The sequence below is a fragment of the Lepidochelys kempii genome, chromosome 17, assembly GCF_965140265.1.
Source record: "Lepidochelys kempii isolate rLepKem1 chromosome 17, rLepKem1.hap2, whole genome shotgun sequence".
NCBI lineage: Eukaryota > Metazoa > Chordata > Testudines > Cheloniidae > Lepidochelys > Lepidochelys kempii.
Window position 1 is genome coordinate 12,599,913 of NC_133272.1, and position 19,471 is coordinate 12,619,383.

Below are 19,471 nucleotides of genomic sequence, written 5' to 3' on the forward strand. Positions count from 1 at the left end.
GATGGTGACCCCATCGAGCTGCTTCAGAGGAAGGGAAATAAAGCAGCAGAGAGTTTAACAACAGTAGATAATCCCCCATACCCTTTTATTTAAAAAACCACTTCAGAATCATTCAGGACTCTGCAGTCCGAGCAGTCCCACCGGAGTGGCGCTGCGAGGCTGGGGTGGTCTCTGTGGCACAGTGCAAGATTCTTTTTCTTGGAAAGGGTGCTGTGGCTTATATACCGTTAATATCCCTGCTGCTTGATTTTGAATGACTTTTGGAAAGGGCTGGAAGAACCTCTTTACTTTCCTGGATCAGAAAGCACAGCTAAAATACAGGGTTGTGTCCTGCCACTGTTCCCAGTGAAATCAGTGATTTTGTGTATTAAGGAAAAAATACCTGAAGGCCACAGATTAGACTTCAGTTAATTACCCCCATCCGCACCCCTGCCAAAAAATAACCTGCACACTTATCTGGGAGAACACATTCAGCGTATCACATAGCAGGGACGCTAAACAATGGCTACCCGGCATCCAGCCTGCTTCGACGGAATACTTGGGGTTGTCATCTGTATTACAGTAGTGCCTATAGGGCCTCACTAAGATCAGGCTTAGGCATTATACAGATGCAAAGCAAGAGAGAGGCCCTGCCCTGAAGAGTTTATAATCTAACTAGACAAGGCAGGGCTATTATCCACATTTCACAGATTGGAGAACTGAGGCACAGAGATAGAACCAGTGCTAGCCCACTGGGGGCCCTAACAGGAATATTCCCCCCCTCCCATACTAAAACAGGCAAGTTCTTATAATAAAAAGCAAATAGGGGTCCCCCTTGAGCTGCTTGGGGCCCTAAGCAATTGCTTAGTCTGCTTATGCTTACTGCTAGCTCTGCACAGAGAGATTAAGTGACTTGCCCACAGTCACACAGGAAGTCTATGGCAGCGTCGGGAATTGGACCCAGATCATCTGAGTATCAGCCCAGTCCTTTAACCACAAGGGCAGCCTTCCTCTCTGTCTGGATAGCAAGAGGGTTTATCCTGTAACTGTTTATTGGAGACCACGGCCATTAGAGAGAAGGGAGGGTGTAGAGGTCTGAGCACTGATCTGCAAGCCAGGATCTCTCTCAAACATTCATTGTGTGGGGTCTTGGTCAAGTCACAAACTCCCTCAATTTCCTGGGTCCTCAGTCTGCATCCACACCCAACTCCTGCGGCTATTGTGAAGATCAATTTGTTTATCTTTGCAGAGGGCTGTGGATCTTACTATCCTGTAATCGAGTCTAATAAAAATGAAGAGCTTGTTATGGCTTCCCAATTAAAATGACACGCTGGCTTGCCAGCCTATGGGATACAATGCTGCACATTATCTTAACGCTTCTATAGCCTTTCATGTTCAAAGCACTTTACAAAAAATAGACAATTCTCACACCAGCTTACTGAGGGAGCCCACTAAGTATTACCTACATTTTATACATAGGGAAACCGAGGCAGCGGAGGTAAGGCCCTAGATGGTGTCAGCGTCAGAGCCGGGATTAGAGCTCAGGAGTTCCTTTGTTCATTACCTGTCCGGCTGGCAGGACGTGACGCATAACTTAACAACAACACTTTCCCTTTCTAAAGAACCTTTCATTCAACGCTCCCGAAGCACTTTACAGAGATCAATTAAGCAACCCTCAGAACACTTTCTTTGAGGCAGGGAAGAATTAAACTGAGACAGAGAGCTGAACTGCCTTGCCAGAGGCCTACACCCCAAAGCCAACACAGTCCTGATTCCCACTAGACAATGCCTACAAGGAAAGCACTCCACACTCACGCTGGCTCACCAGGACGCAAACGTAACTCCCCAGGCCACAAATGATTGGACAACTTGAGGAAGCCTTGAGAAGGTAGATGGGGATGTACGAGTATGCACAAATCATTCATTGTCAATGATACAGCCCACATGGAACGATACACAACCGCTTCCCAATGGAGGTGATGGATTGGTTTCATTAACATTTAGCCGAGACAGGTCCTGCTTTGTTGCACTTCTTTCACATTTTGGAAAACTAAAAGATAAATTACTTGACACCACCAAATCTTTCCCTCTTTAGCGACTCTTCTTCAGTCACTAGGTACCACAGAGGAATTTCTGTCCTTGAAATAAACTAGAGTCTTTCATCGCTGTTTAAGTAGTAATCATTCTTGCACACGTCAATGAGACCTCGTTAGGTATTGGTGTCAATTGTAAGACTGACACAAGTGCTTCAGAACTCCTCTTGAAGGAAGTAAAATGCTATTGATGATCGTTTCTTTGGGATGCCCTGGGATACCAGGCACCAAGGCACTTTCCAAACTGTCCCAGAACAAGAGCAGCCACCATTCTCACCCAGCCAACACACCCACACCTAGGAGAAAGTGAAGCAGGGATTTAATGGCAGACAAACATCACAGCAGGAAGTGAAGAAAAATATCAGAGTCTCAATTGAAACTGCGAGGAGAATTTAGTTAAACAGAATGTAAATCGTCAAAGTTGATTTATCATAGAGACCAGGAATAATAGTCCAATCCTTGCAAAAATCATCACTGCCGCACCCCCTAGTTTGAAGTGGTTTCCATAATATACAAGGTTTATAGTTTGGTTCAATGGCTCTCAGCACCCTCACTATGCAAATTGTTCCAGCACCCTTGATTGACTATGACTTTGATCAGTAATCAGGAGCTTGGTGCTATGTCTAGCAGGCTGGAGCAATGGGTCAGTGCCAACAGAAGGAGCAGCGCTCCCTACTGAGTTCTCAGCCCCACATTCCCCAGCACTTAAGACAGGTAAGAGGAAAGGTACCCTAGAAAACCTGAGAGAGAAATTGGTTTGCATAGATAATCCATCTAGTGCAAATCCATCATCAACCAAAGATTCCTTGCAGGTATGAAATCTGAGAAGATCACAGGGCAAAGTGGCATGAAGGAACCTGTGTTTTTTTGGCTCTAGACTGCTGTGTCTATATCTAATAGAGTTAACAGGTGAATGACAGCCCTGACCTTGCAATGAAGCACAACGCACAGGCCACACAGATAGAGAAGCTTCCAGGCTTGGAGCCTGTCTCTTCAAAGGCAAAAAGAGAGTGACCCCACCACAGAATGTGCTTTCCTGATGTATTTCTGTGTCACCACATTGACACTCGGTGGGCAGCCACTTAGACGTTTTGATGCTCCTGCTCAGGGCATCCCCCCTGCTACACTCCAGGCACTCCCCACCTCTATTACGAAACAGCAGATTTGCATTCCAGTATCTGCTAAACCCATCTTCAGAGTTCGCAATCTATGAAATCCAGGAGAGAAAGAAGTGGCCTAATACAGGACCTCAGGAATCACAACGATGTAGCAATTCGGAGATAGTCATCTTCCAAAGAGTTTTACAAACCACTAATTATTTCTGGCGGCACCTCTACGAGGGAGGTACCCCCATCTACTTGCCCAGATAAAGTGACTGGCCAGAGGCTACAGAGGGAGTCTGTAATGTCATAACTGGGATTAGAACTCAGAGACTTCTCCTCCCTAGGCCTGTGCTCAGACCACTAGATCTCATCTCCCTCATCTCTGCACATTGGTCTTGTATACAGAGTAGATTACTGGACAGCATCCCACCCCTTATGCAATGGACATCAGTTTAACTAGGGTTGGGCCCATTAGACGCTCAGTGCCGGCGCATAGAGCTCAGTGTCAAGGAAACAGCTCTCAGTTTGAAGAGTTTAATTTATTACAGCTTCAGGTCATGCTGATCCTCCAGACTTACTTGTTTTTTGCTAAGTCTTGCTGGCTTCCCCTAATGTAGAGGTGCTGAGTGATGATTGCCAGTAATGGTGTCACTGAAAATTACACAGATGTTACCATTATACAATTTTAGCCTTAAAAAAAAACAAAAAAAAACAAAGTGCCATTTTCTTCCTGCTTCAGCCTTTTTCTATTTTCCCACAGTTATTACAAAAGAGCTTTTCAAAAGAACATCTCTTATTACAAAGAAAACAGGAACGTGGGACAAAACACATTAAGTAACGACAGATACTGGGAGTCGTTATTAGTGAAGTGTGAGCTTCCCAGCCACTTTGATATTGCAAAATATTTTAATACGATGCAGATGTATTCAGCTCCCATACAGAGGGATTTTCAGAAGCAAGCCTGGCCAAAAAGGAGCATTAATGCAGAATATCACTGGCTTTGACAGTCAAATCGTTCTCATCTCCTTTGCTATTATTTCAGATATTTGGATATAAGAAGAATCTGGCTCACAGCTTAGCTTGGATCCTGCAGTGAAGAAGAATACTTCATGCTTACAAAGTCCACGGCATCTGAAGATTGCAACACACGTTATAAAGGTGGGTAAATATCACTTTCCTCATATTATTAATAGAAAAAATAAGGCAGAAAGGCACAGAGGTTGGCTGCTCTGCTCAGAGTCACACAGTGAGCCAGTGGCACAGATGAGTCCAGAACCACAGTCCTATACTATAACCACCAGACTGCACTGTTCCTTCCCACCCCGTATTTGTAACATCAGCATTTGCTACCATCAAAATTAATGTGATGTCAGGAACTCAGAACAACAACTGTAATCCAGGGTCATGTCACAACACACAGGCTGGGGGGCTGGATGAATGATGCGGCTGGTAATAGGTTATGGTAGGGCGCTCCTTTGATAAAGACACAGAACTAGCAGTAAGGGCATTTTGGTTATAGTTCATTGACTTCCCATGGGACTCTGGGCATGAAACCTCCCTGTCCCTTGATGTCCCCATCTGTGAAATGGGGAAACCAACCCTGACCTGAGCAGAGTGCAATGAGACCTCATTCATTTGCGTCTGACGTGCTACGAGGGAGGGGCTAGCCACAAGTGCAAAACATTATTAGGGAGCGTCACACCTCTGACCTACAGCAGGCCATCAATGACCCAAAGTCATTCCCCTGCGACGCCTATGTCAAATGAGTCTCTCTCAGTCCCTCACCCAGAGATCACGTATCCACGTCATAAAAGCAGAGCTCTGATCAGCACTAAACAGCCCCTCAGAAAGGCCCAGGGTGAGATGAGTCACGAGAACTGATCTCCCCTCTACCCAGGAAGAGCAGTCCCCTCTCAGTCAGGGTTGAGGCATGCCAGAGAACGAAGCATACGCTGCCTCTTACCTACGTTGCACCCATTCTGTGACTAGACAGAGCACTTTTCAGAGCTGTCAGCCTGGCACCTTTCCTCAGCCCGTGGGGGGTGGGGGATTGAAAGGGAAGTCTCAACCCCCCTCCTGCCCCCCAGGGCGGTGGTTGTGAGGAAAGAAATGCTAATTTAAATGTCTTTGATCGTTAGCAAATATCCTCCTGAAATGTCACTGGAAAACAACAGACAACGGTGAATGAATTCATGTTTAAAACTGATTTTCTGAGAGCTTCTTTCACTATAAAAGCACAGCCCAAGGCACTCAGCAATAGCTGTTACTGGGCAACAGACACTGATGGGTGATGTCTCTGTGCATGGCCCAGCACAACTCTTCTGTATAATGGACAGCGCTTAGTTTGTGTTCATGCATTCCAACAGGATAACCACATTTCAGGTCTGACTCCAATCTGGAATGACTCCACTAGAGTTACTCCACATTTGCACGAATCTCACTGAAATCAGGATCAGGCCCATCAGGAGAGCAGCTTTAAGGGGAGTTGTATTATACATTCTTGCATCCAACCGCAACCCCTGCATCCAAACAGGGCCAGAATTTGGAGAATGTTTGAATCTGGCTCCTACAAGAGACATCACAAAACTCATGCCCTTTAGATTTTAAGGCAGATCAGGACTACATGGCTTAGGCCCCACTGCAGCCTTGACACTAAATACACTGACATGCCTAAGAAAACTCACCCAACTAGGATCCTGGGTCGACTCTATTCGAGGCACTCTAGCTTCATGCAACTCAAGGGAAGACTCTTACCCCACTGTGGGTGTGAATTTACTCCTGTGGAATAAATGGACTGTGTCTGCTGGAGAGTGCTGAGCAGCAGAAGACATTAGAAAGTCAAGGCAAACCTTTTCTCTGGCCAGCTACAGAAGTTCATGTTTACTCAAAGTCTGGAGAAGCCACTAGGTTTTTATTTTAACTGAGAGGTAAAATACCAAAAGATCAGCCTTAGGATAGGGGTGTTCTAGACAGACCCTGAACTGAAAGGGTAACAGTGCAATAACCAGAGCTCTGAAAGTGGACTAAAACAAAGCCTAGCCAAGAGGGATAAAGCCAGCAAGGGGCCCTGATGATCTTCCACAGGGATGTGGTGGTTTCTGATTAAAAAACTGGGTATTGCCCTTTAGAGCAGTGTTTCCTGAACTTTTGAAGCTGAGTGCCCTTCAGGAAAATCAAACCAATCGGGCCAGCTTAGCCTGCTCTCCTTCCACCTTGCCTTGCGTTGCTACAGGCCTTCTCCGAGTAGATTGTACAGATCTTCAAGACAAGACCCTTCCTGTCCTTTCTTACATGCTTTAATGAGCATGGAAATGATTAACAACGCTGACATTTAAAGTATCTTTGCTGGCACCCGAGTTAGCACCCACAGAGTTGGTTCCTGAAATTAACATGCGCTTAGTTTTGTTTCCAAGCAAACTTTAATCCATGGCAGGCGACTCGTGGGAGAACAAACACACACACCAGTGATGGACTGAATCTCCACTTTACCCCATTTATTACCTTGACTTCCACCCCTCCACCCTGTCCTGATCCATATGTAGGCAAGATTAAACCCAGCCAGTAATTTTTTTTTTGGAGGAAACAGAGCAATGTCAGTTACAACGAAAGCTATCACTAACCATACAGCTCTGCAATCTAGTTCACATTTCCCGACTCTGCGTGACCAAAATTTCCCATTGAAGACTGAATGACATTTTGCAGAGGAAAGTAATCGATTTATTTATTTTAGGTGTTAATATGTCTCCCATTGCCATAGCATTTGAGAACCTCACACTCTTTATTGCATTTATACTCAGTGATGTTACACCCAATATTCTTTCAGAAATATGCTTATGATATGAATAGGGCATAACCAAGATGTAAATTTATGCAAGAGGGGGCATGTGAGGTATCATTGGAAAGGTGATGATTTACTGAATGTGATTATCCAATTTGTATGCCTGTATCATTTCTGTATCTGGAAGTAGGAATATTGACTATGTAACAGTTACAACTGCGTTTTCACCTGGGGAATGCCCGCTGGACAGTATGCAAACAGCCTGGATGGGCCATTAAGGAGAACAATAGAACTTTGAAGATGCGACTCTCACTCCTTCCTGAGAAGTTTCCTGGGATGCTACTTTGACACTGCAGGGTCAGGTGACCATGTCACCTGGCACTGGACACCAGGTTGGTCTGCTGGTATTTTTCCACTAAAGGGGGGTGGGGATCAAACAGAGAAACAAAAGATTCCAGACATATGTAAATCCTATTTAAGGCTGGAGAGTGAGTTAATCAGGGTCTCTGGTTCTTCACGGACTCCCACCCAGGATGACTGCTGTAAACACCTAAGACTGATCTGGGGAAAAGGACTGACACCCAGGCTGTGACAGGGGTCTGGCCTGTGAAGAGAAATAGATGGAGCTTTAAGCTGCAAGCAAAAGCAGTTCGTCTTCAAGGAACTCTGCAACCTGCCTAAAACAACATTTAGGGTGAGAAATTACTATTGGTAACCAGTTTCTTTAGTGAATTCAGCTTAGTTTGCATGTTTGTTTATTTTGCTCAGTAATCTGCTTTGATCTGTTTGCTATCCCTTATAATCACAAAATCTGTCCTTTGTCGTCATCGGAAACCACACACTCCCAAGCTTTGCAGGGGCTGATGAAATGGGGCCTGCATCCCAGTCGCTCTTGCAAAACACACCCTGACTAATGAGGTCCAAAACCAGAATCACTTCCATTTCTGTCCATCCCTAATTTAGAACCATCATTCCAACTCCTTTTCCATGACTCATCAGGGCCAGATCCTCCTCTGGGGTAAATCAGCATAGCTCCCATTGACTTCCTCCAATTTATACCAGTGGAGGACCAGGCACGTTGTCCTCAAAAACTGACGCAGGGTGGGTTAGGAAGGTTTCTGCCATAACTGCAGCTGACGTACGAACATGTCCAATATTGATACACTGCTTTGAACAATGTGGTTTCCATTTTTGACTTTGAAGAGAGCACCACAGGGCCAGCTCTCCCCCACTCCACGATAAAACCACCAATATGATGGGATGGGATGGAAAGCAAATCCCGGTTCTGACACCACAGTTCAGACCCATCGCCCCATCCGATGACTATTCGGCTCAGGCTATTCCTTCTGACTGCCACTCTCTCCGGGTCCCCATGCTGCCAGCTTTGCTTACAGCACACTCAAACACTCGCAAAGACAGGGTTCTATTTCAGCTACCTCCCTCCTTACAGGGGCGAGAAATGTGTCATCTGGGTACTCGCTTCATTTAGAGAGACAAGAGGAAAGACAGGCATCGCAGAAATCAGAGATAGAAAAGGCCTAGGAAGTCATCCTGTCCATACCCCTGTATTGTTCCAGACAGTAGGTGCCTTGGTGCTTTGCTCGAGCAAATGAGACAGGAGGAAAGAGCAAAAACAGGGAATATGAAAAAACAAGGAACAAAATTAACTAAGCATTAAATGAACGTCATTCAGGTTGTTGGCAATTCACAGAGAGTACTGTGCATTGATCCGCTCTCCCCACAACAGGACATCTCTACTCAGAGGATCACAATCTGTGTTAACCTGAAGGTATTTTGTGCAGCATTGATTATAACAAACAAAAAACAAACAAACAAAACAGCTTCTCATTTACAACAAGTCTACATTTCCCAAACGATCAAGTGACTAGAACTGCCTTGGTCAGGTAGTTAGAGCGAGTTACCTACCGGTTTGGGGCAATGGATGTATCTAGCGAGACTGATGATCAAGTCATGGGTGATTGGATCCACCAGGTTTCGGAAGCTGGCATATCTATACAGGACATCATCCAGGGAGGTGGATTCCATTCCTAAGTCCTGCAGAAAACAAGAGCAAGGTAAGTTACATTAGGAGGTCTGATGGCAACAGCCCATCTCTCACAATTCACCTGCGTTGGCAGTCTCAGGGCGGTAGACAAGGAGCTGAGATGTGCCCATCTCTAAGTACCTTGGCGAGGAGACACTTGCACTCCAATGCTTTACCTGTTCTATGGAGAGCAGACATCAGGCTCCAGGGCTGTCAACCTGGCACCTTTCATAAGCAATAAACTCACTGAGTAAACTATACTCAGCAGGCTTGATGCCTCTCACTCATCCAGGGGCAAGCCACAAGTGACTCCACTGAAATCTACAGAACTATGCCAGTGTAAGATCACTGGGAGGCAGAATCTGGCCCAGCGTGTCCCAAGACACAGCAATGTAAGGAATTTTAGCACAAACCCCACAACGCCATTAAACACACTAGTGTATATTGACCATTCCTCTCTTTAGCTTTTCATGGGGGGGGGGGTGATTAAATACAGCAGGGGTCAGCAACCTTTCAGAAGTGGCGTGCCAAGTCTTCATTAATTTAAGGTTTCGCGTGCCAGTAATAAATTTTTCTTTTACAGGGGCCCCCGAAGGAACCCCAGACTGGCAGCGGGCTGAGCAGTGCCAGCAGCCAGAAACCTGGGCCGGCAGCGCGCTGAGCCACTCAGCCCACTGCCAGTCTGGGGTTCCGTCCGCTGGCCCCTGCCAGCCACGGTCCCAGCCGCTGGCCCCTGCCAGCCAGGGGTTCCATCCATCCAGGCCGGCAGTGGGCTGAGCAGGGCTGGCAGCTGGGACCCTGGCTGGCAGCAGAGTGCCACTAAAAATCAGCTCGCGTGCCACAGGTTGCCGACCCCCGAAATACAGTGTATTCAATTTACTTCAGATATCTTCTCTTATCTATTAGCTGTCCTTTGTCCCTGGAGCGCAGGTCCCCAGGATACTGCCATGCTACTCAAGCTTACTGGCAGATTACAGCGAGTTCCACAAACAAAGCAGCTACTTCCGTAAGATAAAGCCCTTTGCTCAGCTTTCAATACAACAAGGATGTCCTTGTGGTTTGGGCACTGGGCAGGGATTCTGCAGATTCAGGTTCAATTCTCAGCTCTGTCACAGACTCTGTCTGACCATGGGCAAGTCACTTAAATCTCTCTGCGCCTTGGTACCGTGCCTGTAAACTAGGGTGTGACGGGTCTGGGTTTCAATCCAGGCCAGTGAGGGGTTGTGTCACCATTTGGCCTGTAGCCCTCTCGTGAACACACACACACACACACACTCTTTCACAGCTGGGATAATAGGCTGTCCTTCTAGGCACCATCTTCAGAGTGCAACACACACCAACACAAACTTGCCTCCTGTTCCGTAAAGTACTTCAGTCGACAGACCCCTGGGTCTGGCCAGAGCGGGAAATTCACTGGCTGCACCTGCCTTCACAGGACAGCATGGAATGGGTGCTTTAAGAGTTAACACTGGATTTAGTATGGGAGGTTGCTACGCTCCCCCGAAAGCTGCCCTGCTAACACCGCCCCTGGTCTGTGTCAGTGAGTCATGGTGACATCCTGCAACTCATGACTTCTCTTGTGGGTTTTGCAAGCGAAGTCAGCTAGCTCTCCCTCTGGATGACCCATTTGCCAGCTGAGCCCAGATGCCAAGCAGCACATACACAACCCGTGCACTCAGATCAGTCAGACACTGCACATTTCAGATCCTGACAGGCAGCCTCCCTTTGCCCTCATGGAGCTGATGGGGGCTCTCACACTTGGCCAGGGAGGAATGGAGACATGTGACCGTTCCTCAAAGCGTACTCTGGAAATAGGGCAAGATGGGAACACAAAGGGGACGTCTCCAGAGAGAGAACAAAAATCAGGAAGGACCAAAACAAAAACCACAACCCAATGCAGCACAGCATGGATACTTTTAAAAGGGCTGGACATTCTGACTGCCCCATATCACGCCGGTAGCTGTGACGGCTTGGATAACGATCAGACTAATCAGCTGCATGCTTCAGGGTACAAGCTGCAGGGTCAGGAGCCATTTCCCTTGTAGTCACACTGCACAGAAGGTGGCGCTAACCTTTTACACGGACAACCATTTTAGAGCAGGGAGAGGATCTCCCCCACCCACCTCCCCAGCGTCCTTACTGCCTGCTTCTCAACATCTCTTATTCTGTGGGACGCAGGGTCCCTGGACAGGATGACCAGATATTCCGATATTCAGGGCTTTGTCTTATATAGGACCCTATTACCTGCCCCCGTTCCGATTTTTCACACTTGCTATCTGGTCACCCTATCGCGGGGGTCACACTTTGAGCACACTGGGGTGAGGAACTCTAGGACAGGACACTAAGGGATGTGGTCAGGTGCTGGGCACTTCCAGAGATAGGTTAGCAGACTAGATAAAAACGTGCTCTGATCCTGAAAGGCAAGCGTAGCTCCTTAGATAGGTCCTTCCATGCACAAAGACTCCCAAAATGCTTTGCAATCACCCTCTATGTACAATCCACAGGAATCAATTCAACTCCCACTAAAATTCAGCCAGTGACAAAATGCAGCCTGGCAACTGTTTCAGAGTTCGAAAAACGGAGCTTTTACTGCAAGAGAGAGTCTTTGCACAGGTGACCTGTTGCTCTTGGAGAAAAGAGGGGCTTTTCTTTTTTCAAATGGGACGACAGTAAAGTATAAATTAGCAACCACCCAAAATAAATAAATACATAAAATAAAAGGCCAATTTACAGCCCAGCAAGCAGACAAACCACCACCACCAACTCTTCAGCAAAGGACAGAAGATAAGTAGACTCCAGGAAAACTATTGCAGTTTCTCCAGGCTTGTCCTAACAGACTTCCCTTCCAAGGGCGAGTAAAGCGTAAGAGTAGCTGTAGAGCAGAAGGGACAATGACATTCCAGGTGCTAAGGTAACGCTCCAGCAGCTGTCGGTTAAGTCACATATCATATGGGCGGACTATGAAACTGAACTGGAGACTTTCTGAGACAAAGACACAATTCTATACCCTCGATTAGCTGTAAGTAGAGCTAAAAGCATAGCCACATTAGGATATGCCAATTAAGCTACAGAGTCCAGCTATATGGACTGACGGCATCCAGCACGAAAGCTTTTCTGATTAATTGTATCTATCATAGAAGCACTGAGGGCCCCAAATGAGGAATCAGGGCCCTGTTGTGCTAGGTGACAGTCAAAAGATGGTCTTGAATAAAAAGAGCTGAAATTCCCAAACTTATCCACTGGATCTAAGGTGGGGAGGGGATGCAGAAACAGCCTCTCTAAGACCAGTACATAATTCTGCTTCAGGACCCTGTAGAAGACACATCACAAATCCTTCTTTACTGGCCCTTGTGTGTGTGTGCATGCCAACATTTTTGAAGATACAGCTTAATATGGAATCATTTAGGAAACTGAAGAGAACAAGGACCGTTCTCCCTGCTCCCCCAAAAAAACCTTTTGCCCATCAAAGTCCATCCCACCCTAGATCCACATCTAAGAAAGGAGACTTTCGGATGGAAGGGCAGCCTTGATCCTAGCAAATTAACTCATAAAAGGGGGCGGCCATCCAGGGTAGCAAGCAAAGCAGATTCTCAAAGATAGATGCCGGCTGACAGAGACTCCATCTGCCTGTGCTATTAATCTCCCTCATCATTTGTAATACATCAAAGGCTTAACAGTTTGCAGGAGACAATTCTACACCCAGCAGGTCCTCCATGGACTTCACCTCTGAAGTTCCATCCCAAGCAAGGAGAGATTCTGTGGCAGAACACTTTAAATCCGTCAGCCTCAGATGCCTGCAAAACTCAAAAATCAGCTGGTTTTTCTCAAAAATGGGAGGCTTGAACCTGGAACCCGGCAGCTTTCATCTAGACTCAAGGCCCAACGGAAATACAAAGGGATGTTAACGCAGCAGCCAGCAGAGTAGCTGTAGGAGCGTTACACATACAGGTAAGCAAACCGGGAAGCAACAGCAAGCTCTGTCCTGCCATGTTTGGGCTGGTTCTCCTGAAAGCACTTGGACCAATGGATTTTGTGCAGTAAATTATGCACCTGAATGAGAGTCACTCTGTTTTTCTCTTTTGACACATAGAAGATAGACGTTAACTCCCACAAAGTTGGTAAAACTAGTTGTAAGTAGGAAGGTAGCAAGAGGCACCATCTGGATATGAATAGAGCAGATACACTGTGCCTACCACAGGAATGCATGAAATGACACAGATCACTATTGCATTTAGTTTTCCAAAAACATTGCACATGGAAGCAGAAGTTGTGTCATTTTTAAAACCACTTTTAGCATGTCATTTAACCTCTCTCTGCCTCTGGATTCCCCATCCATAAACTGGAGATAACACACATACATCTCACAAGGGATTTCTGTGACGATTATTAGATAATGTTTATTCGGCACTTTGAACACAGTGAACAGTGAGATCTGTCCTAGGCAACAGGAAAAAGATGAACTGCGTAAAAGATTGGGCCTGTTTCTCAACTGCCCTGATCCTTGCGCATTCACACCAGTACAAAGTGGATGTCGAATGCTAGTGAATCACAATGGTATCATCACAGGGTGACTGGCCCCTTTAAGGGGGAGATGAGCCCAGCCCTACCTGTGACTAAATCAGCTGCCTCCCAGCTGAGACTGTGGGGCTAGGACTCAGTTGAGACGCTGAAGAGCACCTGGTCCTTAAAGGGTATGTCTACACTGCCAACAAAAAACACTGCCAGCAGCAAGTCTCAGAGCCCCGGTCTACAGACGCAGGCTCCGCTCAGCTCTGAGACCCAGCGATGGTTGAGGGGACGGGGGGGTGGTCTCTAAGCTGGGGCTCCACCCAGAGCGGGAACATCTGCACTGCTGTTTTTAGTCCAGTAGTACAAACCCCGAGAGCCCGAGTCGGTCTCAGTGTAGACATACCCACGAAGGCCGATGTGGTGAATTGCAGGGAGCAGGTAGGCTGCTGTAGGATACCCTGGGTTAGAGCAAGGACCTGACTTGCCCAAAGTCAAATTATAGGCCTTGTCTACACTAGAAGTTTGTACCCGCTTTAACTTCCTGTATAGTTAAAGCCATACAACCTCCTTAGTTGGGTGCTGCTAGTCCAGTGTAAGGGTGACTTGGGCCCAGTCGATGCTTAAAGCTGAGTCAACATAGCCACGGCGCTCAGCTGCGGTGTGAAAAATGCACAGTCGGAGCGCCAATCTAAACCCCGGCGCAACTAGGTTGATGGAAGAATGCTTCCGTCAACCCAGCTCCCATCACGCAGGAAGGTGGGGTTCCTAACAGAGCCAGAAAACCACCTTCCATACATCACAGCATCATGCCAACCTAGCTATGGGACCATAGATTCACTGCTATAATCCCTATGGTATAGACATAGCCTTATACTGGTATAACTATTGCAACAGCCCGTAGAGCCAGGGGGACCACCCAGTCCACAGTCCCATGCACTTCTCAGCCAGGCCAAACTTGAGCGACGCTGCCATATGGGAAGAGGAATAAATATACCATACAAGATATCTTTATACTGGTCTAACGGCATCCACTCTAGGAGCTGTGCTGGTATAACTAGACAAGTGAAAATCAATACAACTTTCAAGGGAAGACCAGGCCTAAGTCAGGTAGAAGAACCAGAACCCAGGAGGAGTCCTGACCATCTAGTCCCCGTGCTCCTTGCCACAACACACAGTCTCCGACCACTAACAATGATTTAAAATGATCCAAAAGCCTGTTGAAAGGGCAGCAGCTGGCAGCACCCCGCAGGCAGCCACACATGGAAGTTGTTAATAACTGAAATCAAAGCGTCCCCAGTGCTTTAATAAAGAAAGTGTAAGTGAATAATGACTCAGCGCTGGTTCCAATTCAGCATGAACCACTAAGCTTGGAAATGCTTCAGCCAGATAAATGGCTCGTGGGGAAGCAAATCCTTTGCAAGCAGTGATGCTGTGTGACCCTGCAGGCTGGAAGCAAGCGTCTGCCCTTACTTCATTAGTTTTGTTAAGACACTGAACTCAGGAAGTTGGCAGTTATGGAGGGATCCTGAGTGGAGTGGAACTGGGAGGCTCAGACTGGAAGTAGCAATGAAACGGTTCTGCCGTTTGCAGAATTTAGGTGCGTGATCCTGGCACTGATGGAGTTAAGTTTCTGCTCTGCTGGCATTTTCACTGGAAAATCTTCCAATGCAGTAAAAAATATGGACTCCAGGCTGAAACTTGGCACGAATAGCCTCAGCCCAGAGAGTGGGGAATTATACAGCTTAAAATCAAAATCTGTTGGGCTGTTTTTAATTTCATGGGAGTACCAAAAAATTTAAGTTAACCAGTTAGCGCGCCTGTTGCTTATAAACGACTTAGCTTGTTTTTAAAAAAAAAAAAAAAATTACACACACCAATGATCTATCTTATGGCCACTTTCATGTTGGTACTTTAAAAAAAACAAAACTAAACTATTCTTAATTATACCCACAGAGCTCCGAGATATAGAAATAATGGATGATCTTATATACTGCACTGCAAATACTTAATGAGGCTACACTACAGTGTTTGCTTTTAATTAGACAAGGAGGAAGACCCAACTCCTAATTATTAAAGAGTTATTTAGTTATATAGTTTCTAGAGGTTGTGGGGTTTTGTTTTTTTTTAAAAGAAAAACAGAAGTCCTACAACAACTGTTCAAAACCAGATTGAGTTAAGAGCCTAGAACATAACCATGTGTATTCTAGATCAGGGTTTCTCAACGACTGGTCCATGGACTGGCGCCGTCCCCTGAGATCTCCCAAGACACAGTTTAGAAAGGCAGCAAGCTGGTCCCTAGGAAATACTGGTCTAAAAGGTGAAATGGATCAGTGCTACATCACATAGAAGCGATAATCATTTGAGTGGAGTAGTTTCTAGAATTCAGAGCCACTTCAAACCATGCAGATTCTAAAGGCCTATAACCACTTTGGAAATGTGTTCTAGAACTTAGAACTGCATGGGTTCTAGAGCTAGACTTTTGAGAGGGGAGGGGATTCTACAACCGACCTGTTTAGGCCCTGTGCAGTTACTAGACCACAGAACATTTTGCATGTTCAAGTTCCATTTAGGAATGAGAGAGAAAGAGAGAGATTAACCTTTCCATGGAAAAACTGTGCTTTCTCCAAAGACCTCTTGCAGATTTTGCACTTGCAAATGCTCTGCCGGGTATTGGAGTCTGAGGCTGTAGCAAGACAATCGGCAGGTGGACTATTTTGGTTTCAACTGGTTGACACATTGTTCGTGCTTTTGACACAAATTGTGCAAAACAAAGGTTGAGCCCTCTGTCCCTGGAAGAGTGCAACCTTAATAGAGACCGTTTCCCAGTGGTTCTATAACGCCCTTTCTACTGGCACGCTGCTCCCTTCCAACCTCTGCCAACCGCAACGGCTTCTTCTTCTTTCAGCTTCTGCACGCAGCACACCACAGCGGTAGGGAGCAACGTGCTAGTCAACAGGAACCAATAGCTGGTGAGAACTCTGCACCTGCACTCCGAATGACTGGCTGTGAATGAGAAGTGGTCAAAGGGACCAGGTTATGTGATTACGTGGACTGGCAAAGTGGAGGGATGTTGCGGGACCCTCAAGAGATGGAAATGCTGGATGTACTATGGTAACACGTCACAAAGATCCTTGGTAACTTCAGGTATAAATACCAAGATTTAAACATCTAGATCGGGGCGGCCAACCTGAGCCTGAGAAGGAGCCAGAATTTACCAATGTACATTGCCAAAGAGCCACAGTAATAGTTCAGCAGCCCCCCATCAGCTCCCCCCTGCCCCCGCTCCCAGTGCCTCCCGCCCACCGGCAGCCCCACCGATCAGCGCCTCCCCCTCACCTCCCGATCAGCTGTTCCGTGGCATGCAGGAGGCTCGGTGGGGGAGAACCGAGGGCATGGCAGGCTCGGTGGGGGGGGAAGGGGTGGAGTGGGGGGCAGGGCCTGTGGCAGAGTTAGGGGTCGAGCAATGAGCACCCCCTGGCACAGTGGAAAGTTGGCGCCTGTAGCTCCAGCCCCGGAGTCGGTGCCTAGACAAGGAGCCGCATATTAACTTCTGAAGAGCTGCAACTGGCTCCGGAGCCCCCAGGTTGGCCACCCCTGATATAGATCTTCGGGTCCAGCTGAGCTGATCTCAGCGCAGGACCCAGGGGGAAGGAGAGAAGTGACTCAACCGCCCTTCTGCGATCCCAGACACGGAGCTGGCAAGCGGCCGGGGTGACCCAACCCTCAGAGTAACTTAGCAAAGCCTTCAAGCTGCTGTAAGTTACATCAGCAGGAACAACCTCCCTCACCCCACAACCTATTGTGGCTGGGGATTCCCTGCTGCCCTACTGGAGAAGTGGCAGGCAATTCCCTTCTGTGGCAAGGCAGAGTTTTGCCCAAGTAGAAATTCAACATGAGTTTCAAGATTTTGGGCCCCCATTTGAGGCTGGGAAAGCCTTTACCCAAAACAGAAAGACAGGGACTGAGGGTGAGGTCTGCTTGTATTTTGCCTGAATTTAGAGGGAACCCGCTATTAGGATCAAAATTTAGGGTATATCCTACACAATCTGTTTCCTGAGCTTGCAGCATGGCTTAGGCATTAGGGAAGGCTCCCATTATTATTATCCATCCATGCTTCGTAGATCCCTCTCTCTGTCATTTTAATTGCATAAGTTACCCTTCAGTTCCCCTTTAAAAAAAAACAAAACAAAAACACCATGCAGAAATTCTCGAGCTCAGTGTTTCCTCAGGAAAAATTCCCTGCTGAGGACAATGGGAGTTTGCAGGAGTAAGTAACAATTACAAGAGTAATCAAGTTTGAATTCAAGACCTGAAGATCCATAGCAAAAACCTCTACAGTTCAAGTTAGAAAAAATAATCCTTAGAGCTGGCAGCAATAATAGGCTGTTATCCACTGGCTGGTCCACAGGGGAGACATGACACACTTTGCCAGTGTGAAATGTTAGGACTCAGCAAACATTGAGTAAGGTCTTCTCAACAGTCATAGGGTGTGACTAGCAAAGAATGACTGACTGCCACTGGCTGACCTCAGGGGAAGCTTATTTTCAGGGCTGGGTAGAGTGATCCGTGGACATACAGCTTTTGGCACCCCAGGATCTTTTGGGATGAAAGCAGGCTTACTATCATGCCACTTCTTTTTATGCATCTCAAAAACCTGGCAATTCTCCTTAAGCTAAATTTTAGAAGTAGAAAAATAAAACCAATGATGCTAGGACACCCACTCTCCTGGGAGAGAGTGAAGCTTTTACAGGAAGCCTTCCCCTGCCTTTACCACAGATGCATCTCTCAGCTGCTCCATAAATCTCCCTGCTACTCCAGCATCGTCCCTCGCCTCCAGCCCATCCATGTGCAATATTTTAAAGCCACACAAGCAATGAGTCCAAGCAATGAGCTCATCTGCAATTTAATAACTTAACACCAGTTCATGCTGGCAGCAGCAAATCACTAATCTCTGACTTTGGAGAAAAACACCCGAGTTTGACTGGAATCGTTAATTTTCCTTTCAGCACATTCAGATTCCCAGCATCTTCCCCTTTCCGTAAGTGACACCCACCGGGGTAGCAAATACAATTTACAAACAGGAGAGGCGCCTGGGTTAAGAACAAATGTGGTGATCAGCCAGTCAGAACACAACCATCTCCGAATGTACAGAGCATTCTTTTTCTGTTGTGAGCACACACAAACCCCTCACTTTGCTGAGCCAGGTTGGTGTGTGAGAAGGTTCGGGGGGGGGCAGTGTCTGTATCTGGGGATAGGAAACAGGAACATCTCCGCACCCCTGATCTGTCTCAAGTTGACAACATCTGCAGCTGGCTTTTGGAGGAGGAGACTGAGGTAGTTTCCAAGTACGTCAGAGAACCACATTCACTGAAGTCTCTCTCTGCGTGTTATGCACCCAGCGCTAATGCCAAAGTCAAAGAGGATTTGGGATTAACTAAGCATACAAACAGAGAGAGAATCAGGCCTGTTTAACCAGTTGAAAGCAACCCAGAGCCACAACTGGATATAAAGAGCGCCTGCCTCACTACAAGGAAGCGCTCGCTGCTGTTCATATTTATCGTTATTAAATTAATTATTAATTATTATTATTAGAGTCTGTCGTCTGGTTACCAGAGTCCTTTGCCAGCTAGCCTGCTCTCCATTTAATAAACCTTAGAACGTGCCCTGTAGTTTCTGATGTTGCCTCTAAGAAACTTGCACACTGACATTGTCTTATTGAATTTTGCAAGCTTCTGAACACATCTGTGAAAGATCAGAACGTACATTTGCTCTGCAGGAACTGAACATCAGAGAGGGGAAATTACTTTGGGACGAGGTGAAACTGTGGCAGTCCCATTAGACTCATTTTGCTCCTCCTCTTTCCCTACAATATTATTTGACCCTTGTTTCATTTTTGATCTAACTTTATAATGCTAAGACAAAGCAGAGGCCCCAGGAAGCCATTCTGGATAGTTCACCAACTTGC

The 19,471-nt window shown here is 46.6% G+C and overlaps 1 protein-coding gene across 1 annotated transcript in view; it reads right to left on the bottom strand.

Moving 5' to 3' along the window:
- The window catches only part of LRRC75A (leucine rich repeat containing 75A), a 192,565-nt gene that overhangs the window by 121,870 nt on the left and 51,224 nt on the right, over positions 1 to 19,471 (bottom strand). Inside the window, exon 2 of the mRNA XM_073315474.1 lies at positions 8,880 to 9,008. Within this exon, the coding sequence (XP_073171575.1) occupies positions 8,880 to 9,008 (129 nt within the window). The remainder of the gene's footprint in view (positions 1 to 8,879; positions 9,009 to 19,471) is intronic.